The sequence below is a fragment of the Lemur catta genome, chromosome 1, assembly GCF_020740605.2.
Source record: "Lemur catta isolate mLemCat1 chromosome 1, mLemCat1.pri, whole genome shotgun sequence".
NCBI classification, from domain to species: domain Eukaryota; kingdom Metazoa; phylum Chordata; class Mammalia; order Primates; family Lemuridae; genus Lemur; species Lemur catta.
In genome coordinates, this window is record NC_059128.1 from 223,427,498 (window position 1) to 223,455,174 (window position 27,677).

General features: G+C 43.1%; 1 protein-coding gene across 1 annotated transcript; it reads right to left on the bottom strand.

The window, feature by feature from the left end:
• Window positions 1-1,434: 1,434 nt before the first annotated feature.
• Window positions 1,435-27,677, bottom strand: CASR (calcium sensing receptor). Its single transcript, XM_045556928.1, has 6 exons — window positions 27,309-27,677; window positions 24,690-24,996; window positions 19,944-20,828; window positions 9,186-9,416; window positions 4,717-4,840; window positions 1,435-3,117 (listed from the first exon to the last, which is right to left on the bottom strand). Exons 1-6 carry the CDS (start codon window positions 27,491-27,493, stop codon window positions 1,616-1,618), a joined length of 3,234 nt encoding a protein of 1,077 aa, XP_045412884.1. The 5' UTR covers window positions 27,494-27,677; the 3' UTR covers window positions 1,435-1,615.

A 27,677-nucleotide genomic window follows, 5' to 3' on the forward strand; every position in this document is an offset into this window, starting at 1 on the left:
ACCGTGACCCCGTATTACCAGGGCTGACCCTTGTACTGGGCTTATGATGGAGAGAGCTATTGTGATCAGCGGGCTAGTCATTAAAATCTGAATGGTTAATAAATAAGTTTTATTTTGTATTCTAAGCACGTGAAAAAACAATCATTGTGGTATCATATAAGTAATAATATTAACTAATATTTATTGAATGCTTATTATGTGCTGGGCACTGCGCTAAAGCACTTTACATACATTATCTCATTTAATCCACATAAGAGCTCTGAGAGAAAAGAATGAATATGACCCCCATTTTAGATACAAAGAAGCTGGGGCTTAAGGAGGATAAAGTTCCCTCAGGTTTCAGGTGACCCAGCTTGCAGGTGACCAAGCCAGGGCTTGAATCTAGCTTGCAGGTGACCAGGCCAGGGCTTGCAGGTGACAAAGCCAGTTTGCAGGTGACCAAGCCAAGGCTTGAACCCCACTCTCTCTGGCTCCACAGCCTGATTGCCCAGCAATATGTCCGTAAAACCATTGCTGCAGGGAACATAGCTCTGGCATTTGGGGGATGGTGTGCTCTTGGAACCGTACTGCCTTGCCCCAGCAACTGTGAGGGGGCCACCAAGTGGGAGCTCATTCTCCACAGGGACAGGCATAGATCTGGCTTCAGAAATCCTTTGGGTCAGGAGTAGAGGAAGCTTCTGGACCCTTCAGACCCTGAAAGGGCTCACGTGAGGCTCAGCTTATGGGGGAGGGCGGTGGGATGGGAAGGAAATGGAGCTCAATAATACTGCCTTATATAAACCAGACTGTGACATTTTTTTCAGTTTATATTGTCCAGGGACTATCACAACAGAAGCATTTCTTAAGGATGAAGCTAAATATAGCAATATTAATTACAGATACAACTCATTGGTGTATGCAGTTCCTTCCCAACAATTTGAGGTGATTCTTGTGATCCTGGAATCTAAACATGGCATCACTATCATGTCCTGGACAAAACCAGACACACGGTATAGGAGGGATGCAAACCTGATGTCAGACGATAGCAGCAGCAGGTAGGAGACCAAATATCTTAGGGTTTTCATAAATAGGGGGGGACACATTCCTCTTACGTTTTGAACATTTAAAGTTCTCTCCACTGCCAAGGCATTGGGCAACACTGGTGCCATTCTGTCTTTCAGACTCTTAACTCTAGCAGTGGCACATCTGATGTCCTGTCAGTCAGCACACATCCATCTCTGGACCAGGCTGTCCACATTTTCAGGGCATTTCAATATTAAAAAGAAAAAGGAAGGAGGGAGTAGGTGGGTATCTTAAAGCTGTGATTTCATCTCTGAGCTGCTGGGTGGCAGAGAACAGATAAGAGACGTTGGATGTGGGTGAACAGCGAATCTCAATGCTTTGACAAGTACGACCACAGAAAACAAATACCACCACAGAAACACATGGCTCTTCTTTTTTTAATTTTAAAAGGAACATTAGTCAATTCACTGTCACTTAAGACAGGGCAACTAAGTTCAGGGCATTTGATGTATCCGTTATCCCCATTTCCTCAGAGGAAAGGAGTCGGGGAGACTCTACTTCCCCATGAGCCCAAGAAACCTCTCTGTTCTCCCTGGACTGGCCTTCTTCCGTTTTACAAATGCAGTACGTTTTCTGTGACAGTGCTGCCTCCGCCGCTGATGACGAAGCTCCGTGAATTGGGCACTACGAGTGCTGGGGACATCTCCTCAGGGTCCTCCGTCTCTGGCGGGTGGTCCCCACCGCCAGGCCCTTGCAGGCCTGTGTCCGGGACGGTCAGCTCGGAGTCTGTCTCCCCGCACTGCAGAGGGAGCAGCGCCTGGTGTCTGCCCAGTGGGTCGCCGCCCTTCTGGGCCTCCAGGGAGTTCTGGGGCGTAGAATTCCTGTGAGCCGTGGCGTTCTTCTGCGGCTCGTCGAAGCTCAGCGAGAAGGTGACCGTGCCGCTGCCGAAGATGACCTTCTGCTTGCATCTGGGCTGCGGCTGCGGCTGCGGCTGTAGGGTCAAGGGCTGCTGCTGCTGCTGCTCTGGCTGGGTCAGGGCGGGCGGCTGCTGCCGCTTCTGCCTCTCGGGCTGCGGGAAGGGGTCCTCGCTGTTGCTCTTGCTGCTGATGGACGAGGAGGGGGTGGATCCCGTGGAGCCCCCGAGGCTGCTGGACCGCTTGCGGGACACGTTGCTGCGGCGCAGCGTGGCGCGGGCCGCCACCTTGAAGGCGTGGGCCGCGGTGCTGCAGCGCACCTCCTCGATGGTGTTCCGGGACGGCTTGAAGAGAATGATGTAGATCTTGTTGAAGAAGATGCAGGCCAGCAAGCCAAAGCTGGCCGCCAGGATGGCGATCACCTCCACGGCGGAGACGAACTTGCCGTAGGTGCTGGCGTAGGCTGGGATGAAGGAGATCCAGACGATGAAGAAGATGAGCATGCTGAAGGTGATGAACTTGGCTTCGTTGAAGTTCTCCGGCAGCTTCCGGGACTTGAAGGCGAAGAAGAAGCAGATGGCAGCCAGCAGGCAGGTGTAGCCGATCAGGAAGCCCAGGGCCATGAGCGAGCCCTCGTGGCACGTGATGAAGATGATCTCATCCTCCAGCTCGTGGTTGCGGTAGCTGGAGGGGGGCGCGGTGTAGAGCCAGATCACGCAGATGACGATCTGCATGAAGGTGCAGAGGAAGACCAGCAGGAACTGCAGGTTGAGCCCCCACCACTTGCGGTGGAAGCTGGTGGGGATCTTGGCCTCAAAGACTAGGAGGACGCGGTTGGTTTTCACCAGGATGCACGAGATGCAGAGCACGAAGCTGATGCCAAAGGCCGGCTGGCGCAGGCGGCACGTCCAGTCCTGGGGCTCACCAATGAAGAACAGGGAGCTGGAGAAGCAGCAGAGCAGGGAGAAGAGGAGGAGGTAGGAGAGCTCGCGGTTGGTGGCCTTGACGATGGGCGTGTTGCGGAACTTGATGAACACACCCAGCACGAAGGCTGTCAGCAAAATGCCCAGCACCGCGAAGAGGGTGAGTGCGATCCCAAAGGGCTCTGTCCACGACAGAAACTCAATCTCCTTGGCAATGCAGGAAGTGTGGTTCTCATTGGACCAGAAGTCATCTGGGCACTTGTCACAGGCACTGGCGTCTGTAAAATGTCCCCAGAAGAGTTAGTTACTGTGTGGCACAGACTAAAATTTGTGAGCGTTCATGTGGTGGTGGGGGTGCATAGGTTATTGGATCTGGTCACTTTATATTTTCTTTATTGATGAAATTTTTACACTATCAAAAATATATTGAATATATTTTTCAATATATCAAAAATGTATTTAGGCCGGGCGCGGTGGCTCATGCCTGTAATCCTAGCACTCTCGGAGGCCGAGACGGGCGGATTGTTTGAGCTCAGGAGTTCGAGACCAGCCTGAGCAAGAGCGAGACCCCGTCTCTACTAAAAATAGAAAGAAATTAGCCGGACAACTAAAAATATATAGAAAAAAATTGGCCGAGCATGGCAGTACATGCCTGTAGTCCCAGCTACCTGGGAGGCTGAGGCAAGAGGATCGCTTGAGCCCAGGAGTTTGCGGTTGCTGTGAGCTAGGCTGACACCACAGCACTCTAGCCCAGGCAAGAGAGTGAGACTCTGTCTCAAAACAATATATATATATATATATATATATATATATATATATATATATATATATATATATATATATATTTAATAACATATCTAATTTCATATACCTTTGATGGTTCTACTGTTTGTTTTTCCTTTGCACACAAGTGGGGGGCACTTGTTTCCTATAACACTACCTACTGATGGTTTATAGCAGAGAATGAGCAACCTTGCTGGACAGGTGGCTTCCCTGCACACCAATGGTGCTGCCTTTAGATCAAAGCAGAGTATCCCATGCATATGACCTGTGCTTTCTTCACTCCACATCCATGGCTTTTCAGTGAGGGAAGCTGCAGACTCATTCAATGACCACGTTTGCTAAGTCTCTGCATGTGCCAGGCAGTGTGCAGTTCGGAGCAGTGAAAGGAGCATGAGTTTTGCAGTTAGAGATCTGGATGGGATCCTGGTCATGTGATTAGTAAGGCTGCTTAATATCTCTGAGCCTCAGTTTCCTCATTTTTAAAATGGAAGCAGCAATAACCCTGTTATTGTGGTGAGGATGAAGTAACAATAATAACAATTATAGTTAGTATTTACAGAGTGCTTCCAATATGCCAAAGTTTTAATAACTATTTGTCTAGAACTTACCATGTGCATTACCAATGTTAATTTAACTTTCAAAACTCTGTAAGATAGGCTTAATAATTATTCTCACTTTGGAAGAACATGAGGCACAGGAAAAACACAAGTAAGACAGCAAATTCAGTAAGTGCCAGGAACCCAGTGCAAAATCTATCGTGGCCTATTAACTCTGAAGCTTGAAGCAGACAGCACTTTGTCCACTCAGGGCCACTGGGCTCTAAGAAAAGGAAAACAATATTGCAAGCAGTATCAGAATAAGAGGAAGGTGTGTAGTGAGTGTGTTTGTTAGCTTTTATGGTATTAAAATGACATCTAACATTGCTTTTCTGTTCCCTCTCCATGTCCAACATGGTGCAATGCTCAGATATACCCTGGTAATGAGGAACTGTGCTAAACATCATCTCAGCCCAGCCCTTCTGTGGGCTTCACGGACCCCAGACCCCTGAAGTGGACTGAGCTGTGCACAGTGCCCAAGAGGAGCTGTCACTTTACCTGTCTCATCACTGTACTCTCCATCAGGACACTCCACACACTCAAAGCAGCAGGTGGGCTCCCCCTCAATTATCCCTTTCCTGGTCCCTGCGAGGCAGTCTCGGCTGCAGTTGGAGAAGGGAACCTGGAGGACAGGGAACACAAAGGTGAGTGGCTGCAGCCATGGCGTCAGGGGCCAGTCCTATAGCTCCTTTGACACATGCAAGGGAGAGGAGCTTGGGCACAAGGACCAGTGTGGCAAACTCTGGGCCCATTCCAGGAAGGGGAGGTCCAGAGGTCCTTGGTTCTGTTATCTGTGAAAGGGACAGATACCTATGGGTGAGTGTGTACATATGCACACATACACATGTACACACATATCCATGGGATTCTGTGATGATCTGGGAAGAACACCACTACTTTCTACTACTTGAAAACAGATGAAAAATACTAAAACAACTAGCAAACAAACTCAAAGAATAAGAGAAGGAAAATACACCATGACCATATTGGGTTTATGCCAGGAGTGCAGAGAAGTTTAATATTAGAAAATCTTTAAGTATCATTCACTGCATCAACAAATTGATGGAAAGAAATCCTGTGATCATCAATAGGTGAAGAAAAAATGTTGATAAAATTTAACACAAACTAGTGGTAAAAACGTAGTGAAAAAGGAGTAGGAAGAAATATCTTTAGCTTGAAAGAGAGCAACATAAAAAAAGAACCTTACAGTGAACATCATTCTATATGGGAAAATATTAAAAGCATTTCCTTTAAAACAAGAATGCCCATCATCACCGATAGTTAACATTGCCCTGGCGGTCCCAGCTAGTGGAATAACACAAGAAAAATAAAGGCATAAATATCAGAAAGAACTAAATAAAACTGTTATTACTTGCAGAAGGTATGATTGCTGTACATAAAACCCAAAAGAACTACTAAATTATTAGAAATAATTGGAGAGAAGCTCCAGGCTAAAATACCAGGCTGCCACTGTTCTTATCAGTTTCATTAGTTTTCTAGGAAAAAAAAAGTTTTGCCTTTTGTTATTTGCTTTTGGTTGATTTCCAGGTCCTTAAATGGCCGTGATCCACAGTTCTCTCCAATTTTATCATTGTTCCATTGTTTCAGAAGTCCTGCTTCTATCTCATTCTTTGATCATGCCAGGAAATTGAGTATTTACTCTAAAAATTTATTAGTTACTTACCACCTAACAGTCCATATGTTTCAGAGACAATGAATATGTCATAAGAATGAAGTCTATCTTGGAACAGCATATATGTTTCTTAAAGGTGGGGAGCAATTCTCACTCATCTTTGTAATCCTAGTTACAAAGCTTTGAATAATACTTAATACATAGTATGGCTCACACTATATCCACAAGTTTTCTTTAATAAGTCTGCCCTGTACCTACCTACTTTATAAGATATAAAGTTAAAAACATGGAGAGCAATAAAAATAATTGTCATTGCTTCTAGAAGAAAAGAAATAAGCTTGACAAAAGAGTTTAAAAACTTGAACAGAAGATGATTGACATTATCTTCTTATGAAAGAGGCGTAGGAGTGGAATGGCAGTATTGGACCTGATGATTGCTAAGACTCTCGTGAACTTAGAAGGGGAAGGATGGGAAGGGAAGAGTGAAGGACAATTCATATTAGCATGTTCAACTATGGTGACAAGGCATCCTCAGAGACATTCTTGCAATCTTTCTTGAGGTATCGACCCATTCACTCATGGAGTGAAAGTGATGGACCCTGTTTTTCCCAAATCCACACTAGGAATGTTTCTAAATTTTCTCTATCAAAGAATGGTTGCTGTATCCTTTACCAAGGTACAGTAAAGTGAGGATCCCATCTACTCCTAGGTTTATGAAATTTTGTTTTTAATCTGAAAGGGTATTGAATGTCACTGAATACTTTCTCTGTATATATTGACATTGTAGTAGAATTTTTATCTTTTATTCTGTTAATGTGATAAGCTACATTTATGAACTTTGTCCTGTTTGGCTATCATGACATTCCTGTAGATTCGCTGCTAACTCTACTGGGTCATGATGTATTATATATTTTATACGTTGCTGGTCTAGGTTTGCTGATATTTTATTTAGGGTTTGAACATTTATGTGTATAAACAACATTGGTCTATAATGATCTTTGCTTGTACTGTTCTGTTCTTGGTATCAAGATTATATTAGCCTCATAAAATGAGCTTAGTAGCTTTCCTTATCGGTTTCTGTCAGGTTGTGAGTGCCAAAAATCTCAGTATAAGAATGATTCCAACAAGACTGAAAAGTATTTCTCTCTCATCTAAATGGCTAGGGATATGGCCCATCATGATACAGCACTCCACAGTGTTGGATATCTAGACTCTTTCTACCTTGTGGTTCTAACATGTTTGGTCTTTGCCTCACAGTCCTTGATGGTGGCATCTGGTTTCCAGGAAGCACGATAGAGGAAGAGATGAAGAAGAGGGCAAAGTACACTTGCATGCACTTTCTTAAAGAAGATTCCCAGAAACCATCACACAACACTGCCATTTACAACCCATTCTTCAGGATTTAGTCATAGGGCCATACTTAGCAGAAAAGGAGGCTGGGAAATATCATCTTTATTCTGGCTGGTCACGTGTCCAGCTAAAATAGAGTTCTATTATTAAGGAAAAAGGAGAGTACAAATATTGGGGGCCTTTGGCAGTCTCTGCCATGCCTCTTGTTCTCGTCTTCATAATGGTTAAAGAACAGGCTCAAGGGCACACAATGACCCGGATGGAGAGCTGAGATTCACACCCAGGTCAGTCTACAAAGTCTGCATGTCTCACTGTACCAAATTCTGTTTTAAACCAGTCAAGGCTTAGGAGAATGTCACTCTCTGAGTTCTCTTACTGCATCCTTCAGCATTCATCAGCTAAAGAGAAATCCTATCATCATGGGAGTGGGCTAAGGCAGCCACCAGGAAGATCTATTTTGTAAAAAGCCGTCAAATATCTCCAAGTCTCCCCAACAACTTCATTAAAGATGCTTATGCAATTCTGGCCAAGGAAGCTCATCTGAATTCCAAGCTCCTAATTAATATATCTCTTTGACTTTGTATTAGTTGTAGCAAAACAAGGAAAGAATTATCAGCAGTAAAGGATGGAGCACTGAGGTCGGAGTTAGGGCCCTGGGAGTCTAGTCTCAGCTTTTACACTGTCCATCTGTCTGGCCTGGGAAGTCCCTAGACCTCAGTGTCATTAACTTCAAATTGGAGGGTTGGATACAAGGATCTTTAAAGACCCATCTAGCTCTAAAGTGCTGCATTTGTAAGTAAACTGAGAACATCAGTTAAGATATAATGGTATATTAGTAACACTATGCAGTTATGTAGTATAATTCAGTTTATAATATGCTTTTATATTCTTGATCTCATTTGATCTTAATAACAACTTTTTGGTATATGTAGAGGAGTTATTAATATGTAATTTATAGTTAAATGTAGATGGTATTCTTGTGGTCATTTCTACAAAAAAATAAAGAAAACAGTAGACTAGACCCTAAGATTTGTTGAATGCCAACTGTGTGCTAGGTTGGAGGTAGTATTTCTATGGAAAAATTCTATTTAATTTGTAACTCTGTTAACTACCCCAGGAACATAAGGAACTGAATTTATGAGAATTCCATGTTACTCATTTGCCAATATTTAAGCCCATGATGAATGTAGTCTGGTAGAGGACAATAGGATTATAGAGAGCTGTTCAGAAAATAGTTTCCATGCAGGAAAGGAAATGAAACATGCACTGACTAGAGATAAAGATGTGCATTAATGAGGATGAAAGATAACGTGGATGATCCAACAGGGATGAATGGGTGATAGGATAGCTGATCAATTTAGACTCCAGGCAGTTGACATGTGTAATGATTTAGATAAGGGTATAATTAGTGGACAGAGGAGTATAACCTCTGGAACCTCAAAATCTCCATCTGGAAAAGGTCATGACATGTTTGTCATTGAGAATCCACTCTCTGAAGTAGAAGCTAATAAAGACTTGGACGCTGTGTATGAGGTCACTATGTATAAGAGACACTCGCATGGATAACCCATCCTACATATTGTAGCATCTCATTAGAAACCCATCAACCTAAGAAGCATTTGGTAAAAAGATGAAGTTGAATCTTTGGCCATGTTATGAAAAGTAGTCCAAGATGCTCAAAGGTGATAATAAAAAGGCAAATGGAAAGGGAAATGTGGTGGGTCTAATACAGGCTCCTAGGAAAGTTAAAGAGGGTGCCCAGTCCAGAGTGTGTTCCTACAGAGGATCTGGGTCCTCAGCGGGGTACTAATTCTAGGACACATCCATCATAGAATGGTCATAATTTCAGCACATCATGTCTTTTCCTGAAGTGCACATCCACTGATTTTGGAAGTCTACTCGTGAAGCCAAAGGCCCTCCCAAAGTCCAGCACAGCCTCCTGCCCATGGTGGAGGCATCTGGGGTTCTGAGGGACGGCACGTACCTCCCTGGAGAACCCACTCCACAGGATTTTCTCCTCGTTGATGAAGAGTCTTTCTCCCTTCTTTGCGTAGACGTTGTAATACCCGACTTCCTTAAACACAATGGAGCCGTCCTCTGGGGAGAGGTGCCAGTTGATGATGGAATAGTTCCCCACCAGGTCACCACACTCATCAAAAGTCACCTGCTCTCCCATATTGTTGGTAAAATTTAGGTGCCGTAGGTGCTTCAGGACCTAAAGAGGAACAGAGATGAATGAGTAAAAGCCACAGGGCTGCCACATATAACTGGTTATGTGGACAGTAAACTATCTTGTTCCAACAAAGTGGGATAAAGGTGACTTGAGGAAGAGGCATCTCTTTCTAATTTACACCGAGGTACTTGCATGTAGCCCTGGTAAGCCATGGGCTTTACTTACTGCTCAAATTGTAAGTGGGTAGGAAACACTGTCTTGAAAGTGGGAAAGGGAAAGAGGATACATCTCACCTGGCCACTGGCCAGGTGAAAGCTACAGGTGCACCTTCACCTTGTGGCATCTCAGGAAGGGCAGGGCTTGTAAGCCAGAACCCATTCCTGGGGTCTTCTGAGATGGGCACGGGGGGAGGAGAGGAGGGATGGCCAAGTGCTCTACCTCTCCCCACCTTCTTTCCCTGCGGTTCTGTTCTTGTGGAAGTGACTTGCTGCCAAAAATCACAGAGTGGGATGGAAAGAAGAAAGAAATGAGGCTGTGGGTGGAGGCCTGGCCATCACTGTTGTCACAGTCATGGCGAATCCTTGAATTTTTACAGGTTTTATGGGTCACAAAGCCTTTGCGTGCGCGCGCGCGCACACACACACACACACACACACACACACACACACAAATCATAATAATTACTAACATATACTAGTCATTTAAAAATTTTAGATACTAGTCATTTTCACTAACTTTGAGGCATGATCCTAAGTACTTTATATTCACTATTTAATCCAACCCTCAGAACAAATAGTATGATTACCCTCATTTTATTGATGTGGAAACTGAGGCAGAGAAAACAAATGTCTTGTTCAGGGTCACAAACCTGCACTCTTAACTATTATGCTCTATTGCAATGTTGATGGGCTCTGGGCTCTGCTTCCTGCTGTGGCCCTGACGTTGGCCTAGAGGAGGTAGTGGGCACTCAGCAGCTCATGTGGGACCTGCCCTGCCCCACTGAGGCACCAAGTGAGAGTAAGACAGGGGCACTCACTTCCACTGCACCTCACGAGTCTTTGTCACGCTCATGCTCTGAGCCCATTTCCTCACTGTGTAATGAGAGGGCTGGGCCAGAGAGGCTGCAGGGTCTCTCCAAGCTCTAGTCTGGATGTCTCTTTGTTCTGTGGTTTGGTGGTCCCAGGAGTACATTTAGAGGCACCTCTCTCTTTTATCATTTTTTTGAGACAGAGTCTTGCTCTGTCACCCCAGCTAGAGTACAGTGGTGTCATTATAGCTCACTGTGGCCTCAAACTCCTGGGCTCAAGGATCCTCCTGCCTCAGCCTCCCAAGTAGGTGGGACTACAGGTGTGTGCCATGATGCCCCGCTAATTTTTCTATTTTTTGTAGAGATGGGGTCGCTCTTGCTCAGGCTGGTCTCAAACTCCTGACCTCGAGCCATCCACCCACCTTGGCCTCCCAGAGTGCTAGGATTATAGGCGTGAGCCATTGGGCTCCGCTTCTTTTACCATTTTTATGGCCCTAAAAAACATCTAATCTGACAATGGGGCAAAGTTTGGGCCAAGTCTATCTAATGGATGGCCTTACTAGGCCTTTCTGAGACGCAGCCCAGCACCCGTCATTCACATTAATCTGATGTGTGTGACAGACTGACCTAGCCAGCACCCTGGGAGCACCTCTCATGTTCCCTCCACTCCAGAGATGATACCACTTCTTCACAATTTATATCCACATTAACTTTATTTTTAAATGAACACTTATGGTAAGAAAGATTAAATAGAGAAGAGGAGTCACCTGAGTTTGCTCATAAGCAGCTCTGAGATGTGTTTGGGAGCAGAGTCTGGGCAGGGCATGTGTGCTCACAGGCACAGCACCCTGGTGTGTCACCTAACCTCCTCCCTGGCAGGCTTGACTCCTGGCCCAGGCCTATGGGGTGGGAGGGAACCTCTCACTCCCTACTACCTGGTTCTGCAACCAGAGCTGCTGAGCCATTCTAAAAAAGATGGAGAATGAATCCTACTAAGGATTTGTGCCGCCCAAGTTCTCCCAAGCCTTCCCGCTTTCCCCAATGGTCTTCAATCTTATTTTTGCCTTCACTTTTGCTGAGTCCTTAAAGCAGTCTGTGGAGAGGAGGTGTCCCACATGTGCTCCTGTCTTTTACCTCCACCTCTTTTTCCTTTCCCTCCTTGCTCTTGGGATGACCTGACCTCCTGCTACTCAGAGTGGTGTATGTCCTTTTGTCTCTACTCTGACACATCCCTGTCTCGACACACCCTTCCTTCCCTCAGAGGAACACACGGCCCCTCTGCTCTTTAACGCTGCTCCCTCCTGCAGCATTTGGAGCCTCATTCCTCCCACCCACCCTGGGACCTTTACGACGTGGCCAAGCCACCTCCTTCATGCCATAATGTGCCTCCCCCACTTCCTGCTGGGGACCTCCCATGGCTCGGATGAAACAGGCCTCAAACCTCTCTAGGTAGCTACCACAGCCCTTCATACTTTGATTTCACCGACCGACCATGACTTGTCAGTGCAAATGTTTTATTCTAATCATACAGTTCCCAGTCTCCTTTCCACATTCCATGCTAACTCTATCTTTGCTCTAATGTATAAAAGGAGTTGAAAAGAGTGGAGAGGTAGGAAACTACCTCTTATTTGTACTTCCTATGTGGTAGGTAGGCACTGTTCTAACACCTGACACACGCTACCTCATGTAATCCTCACAGCAACTCTATGGATAAGAACTATTATTGTCTTCACTTTATAGATGATGAAACTGAGGCATAGAGAGGTCAAGAAACTTGCAGGGCCAGGCGCGGTGGCTCACACCTGTAATCCTAGCACTCTGGGAAGCCGAGGTGGGTGGATTATTTGAGCTCAGGAGTTCGAGACCAGCCTGAGCAAGAGCGAGACCCTGTCTCTACTAAAAATAGAAAGAAATTATATGGACAGCTAAAGATATATATAGAAAACATTAGCTGGGCATGGTGGCGCATGCCTGTTGTCCAAGCTACTCAGGAGGCTGAGGCAGAAGGATTGCTTGAGTCCAGGAGTTTGAGGTTGCTGTGAGCTAGGCTGATGCCATGGCACTCACTGTAGCCCGGGCAACAGAGTGAAACTCTGTCTCAAAAAAAAAAAAAAAAGAAACTTGCAAAAGTCACATAGCTAGTGAGTGCTGGATTGGGGAGTTAAACATGGCCTTTCTGCTACACCATCCTGCCTCTAATAGAAATTGATTAGAGTGTCCATATTTGTCAGCAATCAGTAGTAATATTTCCTCATTAAATATATTTTTAAAAGCATCATTCTTATTTGAAGAATACTTTAAAATGAATATATAGCAATAATGAGTAGTTAGCATAAATTTCCTTCCTCCTATTCAGGTTTCAGTTCCTTGGTTCTCTACATGCCAGGCAACAAGGGGCTTCTCTCCTTTTCCCTTTCTCCTGGTTTTCTGCAGTGGCACCTCTTTAGGCACCAGAGTAGATGCAGGGAGGGAAGCTGGACAAGATCTTTTCATGATTACATGGTCATTTTTCACACTGGTCAGACTGGATAATGACTCAAAGATCATTCCTGGCTACAAGTCTTCTGCATTGCTGTTGGCATGGGCTAGAGATTTCCACCATAATCCTAACAAGATTGGATTTTTATACTATTAGAATCAATCAACCAGAAAATATTTATAGAATATCCACTGTGTGTTCTGCACTGGGCTACAGAAATACCAGACAGGGTCATCCAGACCTCGTGGAGTTTACATCTGGATTTGGGGGTGAAATATAAGACATAAAAATATTCAGTGAAATAGTAAACAGTGCAAGATAAAATACAGTGAAAGGCTAATTTATGGGGTATCAACTCTAAGTACAGACAAATTCAGAAGAAATAGAGACTAAAAGGGTCAAAATAGTCAATGCAGGCTTGAAGCATGGTAGAGAGTTGGGCTGGCAAAGGCAGAGGGAAAGAGATGCGTTAAAGACAGTGGGAGCAGCATTGGCAAAGACAGAATGTCAGGAATAAACACACTGTATTGTAGGGGCAGCAAAGAGACCAATTTCTCAAAAATCGTGTATGTGACAGAGAACAAGGGGAAATGCAGTAGATAAGTGAGGACGAGCCAAGGCAAAGAGAGGCTAGATTTCATAGCAAAATGGTATGGATCAGATAATGAAAAGTGTTGATAGGAACATAGAGAACTCAGAGTCCTCCATATACCGCTGCCGGAGATGTGAAATGGTACAGTCACTTGGGAAACAAGTCTGGCAGTTCCTCTAAAAGTTAAACATAGAGTTCCCATTTGACCCAACAATTCCACTCATGTATATAACATACCCAAGAGAAAGGAAAATGTATGCCCACACAAAAAACTTATATACAAATGTTCAGAGCAACATTATTCATAATAACCCAAAGTGGAAACAACCCAAATGTTCATCAATTGGATAAATAGATGAATAAAATGTGGTATACCCATACAATGGGATACTACTATTTGGCCATAAAAAGGAATGAAGTACTGATACATGCTACAACACAGCTGAACCTTGAAAATATTATGCTAAGTGGATGAAGCCAGTCACAAAATATCACATTTTTATAATTCCATTTATATGGAATGTCCAAATGTATAGAGACAGAAAGTATATTATTGGTTGTCCGGGGATGAGGGGTTGGGAGGCCTCGGGAGTGACAGTCAAAGGGTAAGGGATTTCTTTCTGATGTGGTGAAAATGTTCTAAAACTGATTGTAGTTATGGCTGCACAACTGTGACTATGCTAAAATCCACTTCAGTATATTTAAACTGAATTGCACACTTTAAATGAGTGAGTTGTATGGTGTGTGAATTATATCTCAAAAAAGCTGTTACAAAAAAAGAAGGTATAGAAAGGACTTTAAAAATCCAAATATGACTTCACCAGTGGAGCTGACATTCAGCAGCAGGCAGGGAATCTGTAGGATGCCTAGTGGAGAGAGTTGACTAAGGAGACATAGCAAATCTAGCTTCAGATGCGGCAGGGAGATAAAGGATGAGCAGAAGGGAAGAGGTAGCAATACAGACATCTTATCCAGAAAAGGAAGCATCCTGGAATCTCTGTGGCTAGAAATTTTATACTCACACTTTATTAGGCCAAAGCCCTCTAAAGAAGGCACTGTTTTATTTCTTTATGTATCCCCAGTGGTTTGTAGAGAGCCTGGATTTCAGTGGCTGTACATACTATGTCTGGTGAGTGCTTTACATAGATAAAGTGCACCCATTTTAAGTGTACAGTTCTGAGTTTTGACAAATGTATATGCCCATGTAACCACCACTGCCTGAACCCTGAAAGGTGCCTTGGTGCCCCTCCAAGTCACCCCCCACTCTGCTCACAGCCTTCGGCCACCATTGATCTGCATTCTGTCACCAGAGACAGAATATCACATAAATGGAATCATACAGCATGTACTCTTTATTTTTAGTCTGTATTCTTTCAGTGAGCATGATATTTCTCACCCTTAAGAGCAATCAATGATAGGGAATCTTTTCAGTTTTTTTTTTTTGAGACAGGGTCTTGCTCTGTTGTCCAGGCTGGTGTACAGTGGCTCGATCATAATTTACTGCAAACTTGAATGCCTAGGCTCAGGTGATCCTCCTGCCTCAACCTTCCCAGTAGCTGGGACCATAGGCATGTGCCTGCCACCATACCTGGCTAATTTTTTTATATTAATATTTATTTATTTATTTTTTTGAGACAGAGTCTTGCTCTGTTGCCCGGGCTACAGTGAGTGTCGTGGCGTCAGCCTAGCTCACAGCAACCTCAAACTCCTGGGCTCAAGCGATCCTCCTGCCTCAGCCTCCCGAGTAGCTGGGACTACAGGCATGCGGCACCATGCCCAGCTAATTTTTTCTATATGTATTTTTAGTTGACCAGATAATTTCTTTCTGTTTTTAGTAGAGACGGGGGTCTCATTCTTGCTCACGCTGGTCTCGAACTCCTGACCTCGAGCGATCCACCCACCTCGGCCTCCCAGAGTGCTAGGATTACAGGCGTGAACCATCGCGCCCGGTCTATATTAATATTTTGTAGAGACGGGGGTCTCACTATGTGGCCAGGCTGGTTTTGAACTCCTGGTCTCACATGCTCCTCCTGCCTTGGCCTCCCTAATTGCTAGGATTACAGGCGTGAGCCACCACGCGTAGCCTGGCCAGGAACCTTTAAGTTGATAATCAATGACCCATAAAAAACAATGTCGGCCGGGCGTCTTTACTAAAAATAGAAATAAATTATCTGGACAACTAAAAATATATATAGAAAAAATTAGCCGGGCATGGTGGGGCATGCCTGTAGTCCCAGCTACTTGGGAGGCTGAGGCAGTAGGATCGCTTAAGCCCAGGAGTTTGAGGTTGCTGTGAGCTAGGCTGACGCCACGGCACTCACTCTAGCCTGGGCAACAAAGTGAGACTCTGTCTCAAAAAAAAAAAAAACAATGTCGACGTAAGTTAAAAAATAATTTAGATATTTTCCCCAGAGAGAACACTCTTCTTCTCTTAGAATTTTAAAAGAAGGAACTGATAGTTCCATTAAAGAAGAAAATATAAAATTTTACTTGAGATTATAATTCAATATAACATGCTTCCACATTATTTTATTTGGGGAGTAATATGGGGAAAAAGAAAGAATAAATGAAGGGGAAGAGAAACAAGAAAAAGCTGGTAGAAAGACCAAAACATAGAAAATAATATACAGACACAAAAAGACTAACAGGCTCACAAAGAAAACTAAACACTGAGAAAGACAGATCTAAAGGAGGGGCAAATACATAGGACAAGAACACATTTAGAAGGTCACATATTCTTTTATGCAATAATATTCCCATCTTGTGGCCTTTTAGGGTGTTTCCCTTAAAGGATTTTCAAGTCAAAGTGTTGCTCATTACAAGCATAAATGGGAATCACCTCTTGCCACACTCTAAGCATCAACTGAATTAAGCCAAAGACCAGAAATCTCCCACTGTGGTCAAGGCCTTCCAGCTCTCACACAGACAGTGAGGGAGAGTTCACACAGATAATGAGCGTCTTGCTTCTTGCCCACTTCCTGTGCTAAGAGTGTAAGGAAGGTCCAGGCCCCATTCCCTTCTCTGGCCTTAGCCATATTTTATTATCTACCCTCCATCTTCTCTGTCTCTCACCCTAATTTATCTTCCCCTTCCCCAACTCTAAGAGTACCAGCAATTCCTGGAAAGATCAACTCCATGTGACTTCTGTCATCACCACAGTTCTGTCACTGGGCATGTCTGTGAGTGGTTGGTGTGAGGGGGAGAGAAGCAGGAAGCATGCCTTGTGTACAGTCATCCTGAGAGAAGAAGGAAGGTGATTCAGTACTTAGTTACCTGATGTTCTGTTCAAACTCTATGGTGGGCACGTGACCCAAGCTTGTCCAATCAGAGCCTAGAATACCTTGGCCACAGTGATTGACCCAGGAATGGGTTGTTGGGTCAAACAGTTCCCTGCAAAGGACTCTAGGTAGTGTCAAATCAACTCATTTGCTCATTCATTCTACGAATATTCTGGTGTTGGGAATTCTGGACACATTCTGAACAACACAGGCATGGTTCCTGCTCTTAGGAAGCTTAGAGTACAGCAGAGGACTACAGTGAAGAGAGAGCTGAGGAGGGGTGTGAGGAGGAGTGTGAGGAGGGCTTGGGGTCTCCATGGAGGTCAGGAGGCAATTGTGGGTTGTGTGCTCATAAATTACCTACTAGGGCTACTTTTAAGGCATATGAGTTGACTGATATATTTTTGGTGGAAAAAAGATCCAAAAAAAAAAAAATTGTGATTGACCCTTATTTAACCAGAAGTTTAACTAATAAGAATCTATTTCAGCCAGTTGAAAAACTGTGGAAACTTAAACAGCAAAAATGAGGAAGAAAGAATGATCAGAAAATGAATGTTTGTGGAAATATGATTTGAAGAGACTTCCAGGAGAAAGTGAATTTTGAAAAAGATTTAAAAGTTCTTGGTAGACAGTGGTAGTAAAGACAAAAACTGATGGCCCTTCTGCTGGTGCAGTGCCAAGAACTAATAAGTGATTTGTGGGAGGTTGGCTTGCAATGGAAGGATTGAGAGAAGGCAGGCGTGAAGTTCCAGGCTGAGATACTTGGATTAGATTGTATAGGGACAGGTTTCCATACAGGTGGAATGACAGTGAATAATTGCTGGTTCACTTCTTGATAGAGACATGCCAAAGATCTTAAATTCTGGAATGCCCTCCCGACAGCTTGGATTCGTAAGGCTCAAAGGAGACCTATAGCAAGCACGCAGGACGTTCTGGCCAACATTTACACACTCTTCCTCCCTAGAGTCTGATCCCATTTCCTAAGGTGCCCTCTCCTGCATGAATTGCATCAGGAGGACATATTTTTACCTGGACTAGGGACAGGTGAGCTGTCTGTGTAGTGGGCATTTTAAATTTTTGGCTGCTTTGCTTCTGTTTCCTCCTTCTTTTGGGACTAGCATCCTGATTTCCCATGGGGATATACTCTCCCCTTATTCTTGGTCTATGTAGCTTGGGTGGACTCCTAGCATCAAGGATGGATCCATGACTTAGGACTGGTCAATACACATGATTTCTGGGACTTTTACAGGAAATTATGGGAAGTAAGGAGATCCCAGAAGCAAGGATTTTTTTTGAGCTTGATGCTACTTCAGAAGATGAAAACCACTAACTCTGCCTGGGGAATAAAGAACAAAGAGATAGAGATGAACATATTTAGCTGTACCCGGAATATGTCTGAGATTTTCAGTAACATGAACCACTAAATTTCCTTTCTTTTTGTTTATGCCAATTTGCTTTGGGTTTTCTATTATACAACTAAAAGTCCCAATCATGACTATAGCCAAATGCGTGCATAGCTTTCTTCTCACAGGCCTGAGCTCTGGTACTGACCATCTGGATCTTACTTCCATGTATGGGAGAGAAGTCATTAAAGAGTAGAACTGCCAAGTTTCCCACTGAAAGCCTCTTTTCCCTTCAGACCCACCCTGGTCTTGCAGGCTTTTCAAGAGCTGGGGTCCTCTTTGCAGGGGACATGGAAGGGAAGAGAGGAAAAACAATAGTGTTTACCACATAAAGATTGTACCTTTATTCCTCCTACTTAAAACCTCACACCTTAGCATCATGGCTTCTGAAGTCTTTGAAGTCTTTGATCCTCATTAGAGAGCTCTTCTATCTTTGCCAGGGTGGAAGTTCAGTGTGAGAAAAGAAGCTTTGAGCACCCGTAGAGGTTAGAAATTTTATCCAACAATCATAGTTGAGTGAGATTTTTCCATACCAGAAGGGCTGAGAACTTGCAAGTCCTGGCTCTCTCTCCCAGCCTAGACAGTCACTCCTCCCTCTCATGAGGATCTCTGCAATGACTGACATAAGTTGTATACACTCTTTGCCTCTTAGTATCTTTCCTAAAGGGTCTATGGTGGTTGGGTTCTGTACACAAAGCTGCTCTAGGGATCATTTTTTGCCTAATTAATTAATTAGATGTGAACTGAAATCCTACTATAATAATTACATATCTATTTATAGCTTGAAAGTTTATAAATTTCTTTCACATATGTCATCTCATTTAATTGTCAAAAGAACATTGGGTGGAAAGTAGACTAGACATTAGGTCCATCTTACAGATGAAGACACTGCGACTTAGAACAGTGGTTTGCCTAAGATCACACAGCTAGGAAATGGGGGAGTTGAAGGGCTGGGTCATTCAATTCAAATTCAGGGACTTCCCTCCCACTATCATGTACTCTGTCTGATAGGTCAGTTTGGAACTGAGGAAAATACAAAAGGAGTGTAAAATATGGTCTGATTGAAAAACAAGGCACATGTGCAAGATATGAACAGCTTTGTAGGATATGAATCTACAAATGAAAAAGAGTATGATGTCTTTCCTGTGTGTAATTAAAAAATATGAAACAAGACTAAACTATAAAATGAGCGTAGGAACTCCACTGAAGTTCTGATTTTTTCCTAAGATAACAACTTCAGTGCTTCTTTTTAAGCCATTCAATATCAAATCCTTTTAAGAAGAGTTTTTTTTTCTGTGCCTTTGATTTGCTTGTGTCCTAAGCTTGTGCTTAGTTGGCCTGCCGGTGGCTCAGCACAGGCTGTGAATAATATAATGGCAAAAGTGGTGGCTGAACATAAGAACACTGGTTTTATGCCCCTTAGTGTATGGAATGTAATAGGCACCCAACAAATACTTGTTACTCACAAGGGAACAATGTCTTTAATTTAGATGTTAGAAAAATACTCAGTTCCACCAATTTGAAAACTTTTAGGGAACATACTTTGGGTATTCTGAACCACTGGTAAAGAACCGTTGAGTCAAGGCTTTAAATAGATAATCAAATCAAATTACTAAATTTTGTAGAAGTCAGTTGCTCACGATGTTTAAAAAGGCAATTTGAATCCAAAGTTCTATTTAGTGGCCTCCTTTAGAAACTGCCTGTTTTCAAGTAACCACTATTTTTCTTGCCTGGATCAGCCCAACTCTGCTTTATTGTACAGCAAACTGCTATCTACGTGAAGGACGTACCTGCCAAGCCTCAACCTTCTTGATGTCTGCACAGGAACCATTGGTGAAGAGCCCTCTCCCGGGTAGGCAGGTATATATATCTTGCAGGGCGTGAGCAATGGAGTAGACCGCTAAGTACACGTTGTAGGATATCCGTAAATGTGTGTAATCCATGTAAGGAGTCTCGACAGTGCTGATGTTCTCATTCCCTGTACAGAGAGGTCGGAAGGCAGTGGAGCTGTTGCTAAACCTGCCACCACTGTCTTCCTGACCTCTCAGGAAGGTGTCTGAGGGTAAAGGTCCTTTAGCACCTTCTTGGAGGTGGCAGTTAAAGGTTTCTTCCCAAAACTCCTTGGCAAAACCATTGTGGACAGACTTCCTGGGATGGACTTTCTTTAGGAATTCCCGGAACCCTGGGATCTGCCCGGCCTTCAGAGCAAATCCAATGGTGCCTCCAACCACATGGAAGTACTCAGGCATGGCGATCAAGGAGGAGCTGGCCCAGGCCTCACTGGCCAGCCAGATCCTGCCCGTGATGTTGCGCCGGACAATCTCCTTGATGAGGGGTTCAAGGTCTGGGCCGCTGGAGAAAACAACAATGACTTTGGCCGTGGAATTCTGGATCACCTCTACAACCTGCTGGATCTCTTCCTCATCAGAGTACTGGGAGATGAGCTCGCTGAAGTCAATGCAGATGTCCCTCTCCTCAGCTTCCTCTCGGAATTTCTCAATCCCTGGCCGCCCATAGTCATCATCAGCTGCGATTGTGCCCACCCAGTTCCAGCGGAAATACTCAATGATGTCTGCCATAGCGGTGGCCTGGTGTTCATCATTGGGGATGGTACGGAGGAAGGACTTGAACTGATTCTTGTTGCTGAGCAGTCTGCTGGAGGAGGCGTAGCTGACCTGGAAAGAACCAGGGACACAGAACGAATGAGTGAGTGAGTGAGGTGCTGGGTGATCCTCAATGCTATTGTGGAGGTGGCTGTTTGGGTATAGCTTAGGCTCATTTATCAAACATGGTGTCCACTGTGCACAGAATGAAGGAGTGAGGACAACCAGAATCTGTCCCTTCCAGTATGCCCAAGCACCTGTCAGTCTGTGGGGGAGCACCTTCATTCCCAATGGTGATTCTTCACAATGCTACCTTCAAAAATGGCCATAAAAGCAACCCAGCAACAGAGGGATGTACTTATCCTTTCAAGAAGAGTCTTTGTGCACTGTTTCATATTTCTTCTAACTTCCCCTGTGCTGCCTCATTGGTTATAATTATCCATGTACACATCTTCAGTCTGTTGGGCCTGATTTCTGATCTGAACAGTTTAACTTCCCTTTATTGTGATGAACACTTTGGCCATAACCCACCTCTGGAAGGATTCAGGTTCTCTAAAGATTATAAACTTAAGGTTATTCAGAGGAGTCCCAGGGAGTTCCTTTTTCCTATTCTGCCTAATTTCCCTCTTCCCATCTTCCCTCTCCTACTCTCCCCCACTCCCAGTACTGTAGATAAAAGTAAGCTCAAAACCTCAATTGCAGTCATTTTTGAGAACTGTTTATCTTTTAGGCTCAATTAGCCATTTAGGCTCATTAGGTTCAATTTCCCTGCACCACAATAACAATGATGTATATCGTTAAATATCATCGGAAAAACATCCTTTCCACTCCTGACTTTTCAGTGGTTCAACCACCAGCCGGAGTCTTTTCCTTTTTTCTTTTTTTCTTTTTAAGAGAGTTCTCTTTAAGGAGTTCTTTCTGAATTCCTGGCCTCATTTCATCCTCTCACCTCAGCCTCCCAAGTAGCTAGGACTACAGAAGTGAGCCACTGCACTTGGCTCTGAGCTCTTTCTTTTGTGCAGTTGCAGATGATGCCTGAGCCCATTTGGCAGGCTTTTGATGTGGGTCTCCAAAACCTTAGAGGGGCTGAAAAGGAACCCTGGGGAAGCTGCCTTGATATGTTCCCATTCTCTAAGACATAGCCACTTCTGTATCTGAGCATGGGTGTGGACCACCAGAAGAAAGCCTTGCCTTTGATGGTAAGAGATCACTGCCTGAAGAAGTAGCCAAATACCATGTAAAGCATTTGCCAGTGTAAAGCTTCCCAACTTTTCCCCCATGTTATGGAAACACAGAACACGGGGTCAGTGGAGGAGGCTGATGAAACGTGGTGGGGAGTGCTCTGGCCACCCAGGCCCACCTTTGCCATCCCAGAGCTTGAGGGGAGCAGTATCTTTGGGCAGGCTTTGGCCCATTTGCAGCCTTTTGTGTGTCCCTGTGGCTCACCAGTTAGGAAGTTCCAAGTTACTGGACCATTTCTTCTAAAAAACAAAACATTTTTGTACTTAGTAGAGGTATACTTAATAGAATTCTATTAAGTACACTTAATAGAATCTAGGAAATGAAGTAGTGTTTAATCTCTCATGTTCTCTAGTTTTCTAGAGAGATTTTAACGTAAGAAAACAAGTTAAAGAAATTTGGGGAAATGCCTTTTAAATATTTCTTGCTATTTGAAACAATTAGTTTTCTATGTTCAATGTTTTTAAATGAAGTTTTCCAATATGTTCCTTCTTGTTAATGAATAGTTCCTACATTAAAACATAAAAGGCATGGGTCTGTGAAAAAACCAAGCCAACTGTGCTAAAGGAAAAGTATGATTTTTCTGACAAAAGCTTTGATTTTAGAAGTTACAATCTGAAATGGATAATTTTTTTCTTTTATCAGAATAAGCCACTCTTGCGCTACCATGGAAGTTTGCAGACTCAAACAATAGGCTTTAAATCAGGTTTTTGCAAATGCAAAACCTACGATTTTGTAAATCCATCCATTATTGCTTGCTGCTTGATTTTCTTTTGAAAAATGGGCCAAAAAGGGGTTTAAAGGGATAGAAATTACAAACAAAAATATCCCTCATGGATATGTTCTTCAGGAATATATTTCTAATGTTTGTCCATTTTTTAAAAAGAAAACTACAAAGTGAGGTAAATGCCACTTTGCATCTCCTCTCCCCCGCAAAAAACCCTTAAAAACACACAAAACTTCTTTATATCGTAAGAGGGGAGACTCTCATGAATGATTCAGAAAACCGTGCTAACCACAATTTGTTCTAGCTGGTCTGCTTGTTCCATCCACTTGGTGGCGTGGCTGACATAAGAAATAGCACTGGGTCCCTGACCTAACCCTGCAGAGCAGTGATTTCCAGCCCTGCTGCACATCAGAACTGCCTTGGAAGTGTTATAACTCCTCATCTCAGCTCAGTTAAACCTCCATCTTTGAGGGGTGGTGGGACCCAGACATCAGTATTCTTAAAGCTCCCCAAGTGATTCTAACATGCAGCCATGGCAGAGAACCACTGCTGTAGATAAACTTATATTGGTTTGACTGATGATCATTAGGGTCTTCTCAGTAATTTTATAAACAAAATTCAAATTAACTTTATCTTTCATCCAAAACACAAAGCATTAAAACCTTCCCTTCATAGTCTTTCTTTACTTGATGGGAATTACATCTTATGGCTGTTGGCCGTTGGGTAACAACAACTTACTTTAACTGTGTATCTAAAATAATACTGAACAATATGCCAAATGTAAATATGCCCAACGCATTTACTGATATGGGCTTTGCCAGGTCACTGTGGCACAAAAGTTACAAAGCCAGGGCTTCCCCAAGGGAAAACACCTTTAATTCCCTGAAGTGAAGATTCGGTAAATGATGACAGACTTTCTGTTATCATACATATTTAAAGGGATAATGGCTATCACCAAGGAAATGGAGCCCTCCCAATAGAGAAATGTAAATTTATCAAAGGTACTCTCATTAATTTTATATGTTAAACATTGAAAAAATAAATTTAAAGTGTGATTTATAATTTAATTTAAAACTCGACATAAGGGATGCATCACAATTGAGCTGATTTGCCCATCCACGGACATTTTAGGTTGTTTCCAATTTTTCACTATTATAAAATGATGTCATAAATCTATAAATATTAAACTGGAAAAAGGTTTGCTATATAGTGTTAAGGGGAAAAAAATCAGGTTATAAAATGGCAGTTAGAGTTTGCTGTCCTTTTTTTGGTGAAAAAATGCAACTTTGAATAAATGTTTATTAAAGCACTTGTTTCAGTGAACTGTTTTTGAAACAGTATTATTTGAAAACAGTAGTGTTTGAAAATGCAAACCATCTCCCCACCTAGGCTGAGTTCCTCCAGGGTTGTGAATGCTTATTTATATACACTCTATAAATATTTGTCAAATGAAATAGAATATTCTCCATTTCTGGAATGTGCAAGACAATGAGTAAGTCCCTGTTTTGTGAGAAAACATGCTGTTTCCCTCTGAGCTAAATGTTCAACCAGACAGTAGAGAAGCAGAAACTTTAAAGGGAATGGAAGTAGGGACAGATATTTTGGGTTCAAAAGATGGGATTTACATCGTATGGTCTCATTCCTTTTAGAAAAGCAGAAGAAAGGCCATTTACTAAAGGAAAGGACTGGGAAATAAATAACAATGTTTTTTTTTTTTAAAAAGACCAAGTTTTATACAAGTTATGTTTAAAAGAATTTTGGAAGGCTAGTGAAGGGATTGTTGAAATTGTTGATATTGGGGGTCTCAGAAATCCCAAATGGTCATGATCCAGCACACTGACTAAATAAAAGGTCTTTTGCACCAGAGGTAGGAAAATAGCAAACTGCATGGGCACTGGGCCCGGCACCCTCCAAGTCTGCTTGTCCTGACTCTGCTCCCAGTACCCCATCTAAGAAGGCGCGGGTACCTGGGGAATGTAGAAGAGCCCCAGCAGGTTTGCCACCGCCGTGGAGATACCCGAGCCAGTTGCTCCCACCACAGCAATAGTAGAGGGGATGTGCTCTGAGCAGTTGCAGAACTCATCAAGGTTCAAAGAATCGATTTTGTTCTGGGCAACAAAACTCAGGGTGGCCTCCAAGGCCTTAGAAACGGTGTTGCAAGTGTCGAATATCCTGTATCCCAGAGTCATGTTGGGAAGCAGGGCCGGGCTGCTGTTTATCTCCTCTATGGCAAATATCATAGCTTGTAGCCAGCGAAACCCACGGAAATTATACCTGGAAGAAAGAAGAAGTGGAAGAAAATGGGAGGCTTGCTGGTCAACTACTTTAGAGCAAGAACTGGGCAAAGCTGGGTTTGAATCCTGGCTCTGTCACTTTTTGGTTTTGTGGGTTCTCTTTACAAAGTCCATTCTGTAAAACAGAGATAACCCTTGGCTTGTAGGGTAGCTGTGAAAATGATGATATGAGATAATTATGCAAAATACACAGCATGGTGCCTCACACAGAGTCAGGGAGCAATAATATGAAAGACTCTTATTTGTAATTCATTGAATAATTTGTATCTGCCTCCTCTAGAAAAAATTCGAAGTAGTTGATGTGAGGTACTTTAATAAAATATATATATTTAAAAAGAAAGAGGACCAGGGAAAATATAAATAGATTAGGCTATTAATATGTGGGTGCCTAAAAATAACCTCAGAGTTGCAGAGTAACAAATTTAGACTGTGACATTCCTGGAGATCAAAGGGGAAAAGGTGATGGATGATCTCATTTCATTAATAAACAAACAAACAACAAATATATGAAGGCTATACATGAACAGTGGTTACTTTGGGGTACACATTCTGGTGGTGAAATGATTATTTAAAAATTGTGTGCTTTGGGCTTATTTATACTTTGTATTTTAAAAAAAATGAACATGCATTGCTTTTCAAAGAAGGATATTGTTTTAAATAAAAATCAAGTAAGTTAATAAGAGAAATAGGGGCAATGACATAGTTTTCACTCCCCCAGCACTTGGCTCAGAGTGAGGGCTCAATAAATTGTGCTGAATTAGTGTTTCTGGGTCCAAAGGAAAGAACATAACAATTCGGCAGATTCTCTCTTCATATTGTGGGTTTCATTGCTTGAACTCAGTGACAGGAGGTGAAAAATACTATCTCTTATACTCCATTGTATTGTTCAGGTTCCCGAAGTTCCTGGTCTAACTTTCAATGTAACATCTTCCCTTCATTTTCTTTATGTTTCCTTCATTTATTTAATTATTTGTTTTAAATCTGCAAAGTTATTAAGAAATATTACAGAATTTTTTTTATGTTAAACATCATGCTGCTAAACTGATTTTACTGTCTTTCTTTAATGTAATTAAAAATATATGTATAATTGCAGGGCAAGCTTCTTGCTTGATCTTAGGTTTGTATACACGTGGCACAGACACAAATCTGTCCAGCGGAGTACAACAGAGACAGTATTTGTCCACATGGGTTATGTGAATGATAAAACCAGTATCAGTGAAATTCTGCACTTAGTTTTTCTGCATTCCTAATAAAATATGAAAATGTTATCTAATTTATTAGCTCTCATTAGAGCATGAACAGAAATCCAGTTTTGTACGAATAGTCCTAGTTTTCATTTTCATTTTCCAGCTATCAGGAAGATCAAGGAAAAGTGCTGGATCCCTTCTGGAAGTTGTGTCTCTCTGAGAAGACGGATTGAGACTTGGAGTTCAGTGATGGTCTCTGAGGTCTAGATTAGGGGAGGTGATACACAGTCCCACTGTACTCTGCAGAAATCAGATTCCGTTTGAAAGAGTTGTGCTTAGTCCTGGATGCCATATAGTCAAAGGGTCGTGATGAATTAGGGAGCATTGGATGGAGGACAACCAGGACAGTGAGGGGTCTGAAAAGCATGTCATGGAGGAATTGATGAGAAAACCAAGACTATTTGGCCTGGAGAAGGAAAGATTTAATGAGACATACTAGCTGTCTTCAAATGGCTGCAGAGAGAGTTCACCGAGAAAGTATGGTGTATTCTGTGTTAGGGGGCTGGGGAGGGTGTGGGGTTCAGATTCCTATGAGAGAAAGACTTTCTAATGGGTGCAGCTCCAAAATGCTATGGACTGAATTTTGAAGGTGCCTGGGTCATGCTAAATACTGAGGTTTCTTTCAACTCTAAATTCCTGGAAAAAGAAGGGAGGCAGCTAGCACTCAGGTGTTACTGACCACTGGACATGCAAGGCCAGTGGGGGATGTTACTACTCAGGTTTGCAAGACCTCAATTTCCTTCTAGGTACTTAGTCTTCCATTAAGCAATGCTGCTGCCAGGTAACAATGATGACTTGGTCACCAAATGACCAGGCAGATGTTTTAACAGGCCATGGGTTTTTCTACTCAATTCCCTTGACATTTTATGTTTGGAAAAAATTCTTTAGAAAAAAAATTGGGAGGGGGAAATAAGCTTCAGTATGATTATCAATTGCCATTTTTGAAAAGAGAGAATCAAGTCTGAATCCTTTTGGGTTTGATGCGGCTCTTCTCCAACCACTCAGAAGAGAAGACAACTCCAAGAATTTTAGCTCCTTCTCTTACCTGATACATTCCACAGACTCGGGTCTTGATTTTAGATCTTGATCTTTGGCTGCTACTCCAAAATGAATAGGAAAGAGCCCCCCGAGGATAATGTCCCCTTTCTTCTGGGCCCGCTGGTCAGGCCCGTAGGCAGAGGTGTGCCAAGCAAGAGCCAAGAGGATCCCACAGCAGCTATAAAACGCCATGATTCTGCCGGCTCCCCCGCGTGAGAGACAAGGTGGTTTGGGGGCCCTGAGAACTTTCCTCTTTGGTGCAGTTCACTCTCTGCAGTGGGGACACATGTCTACAGCGTGATTAAGGACAGAATGGAAGCAGTGGTGTTTGCTCCATTCCTGCCTTCTCCGTTGCAGACTTGTAAGGTGGACAGTC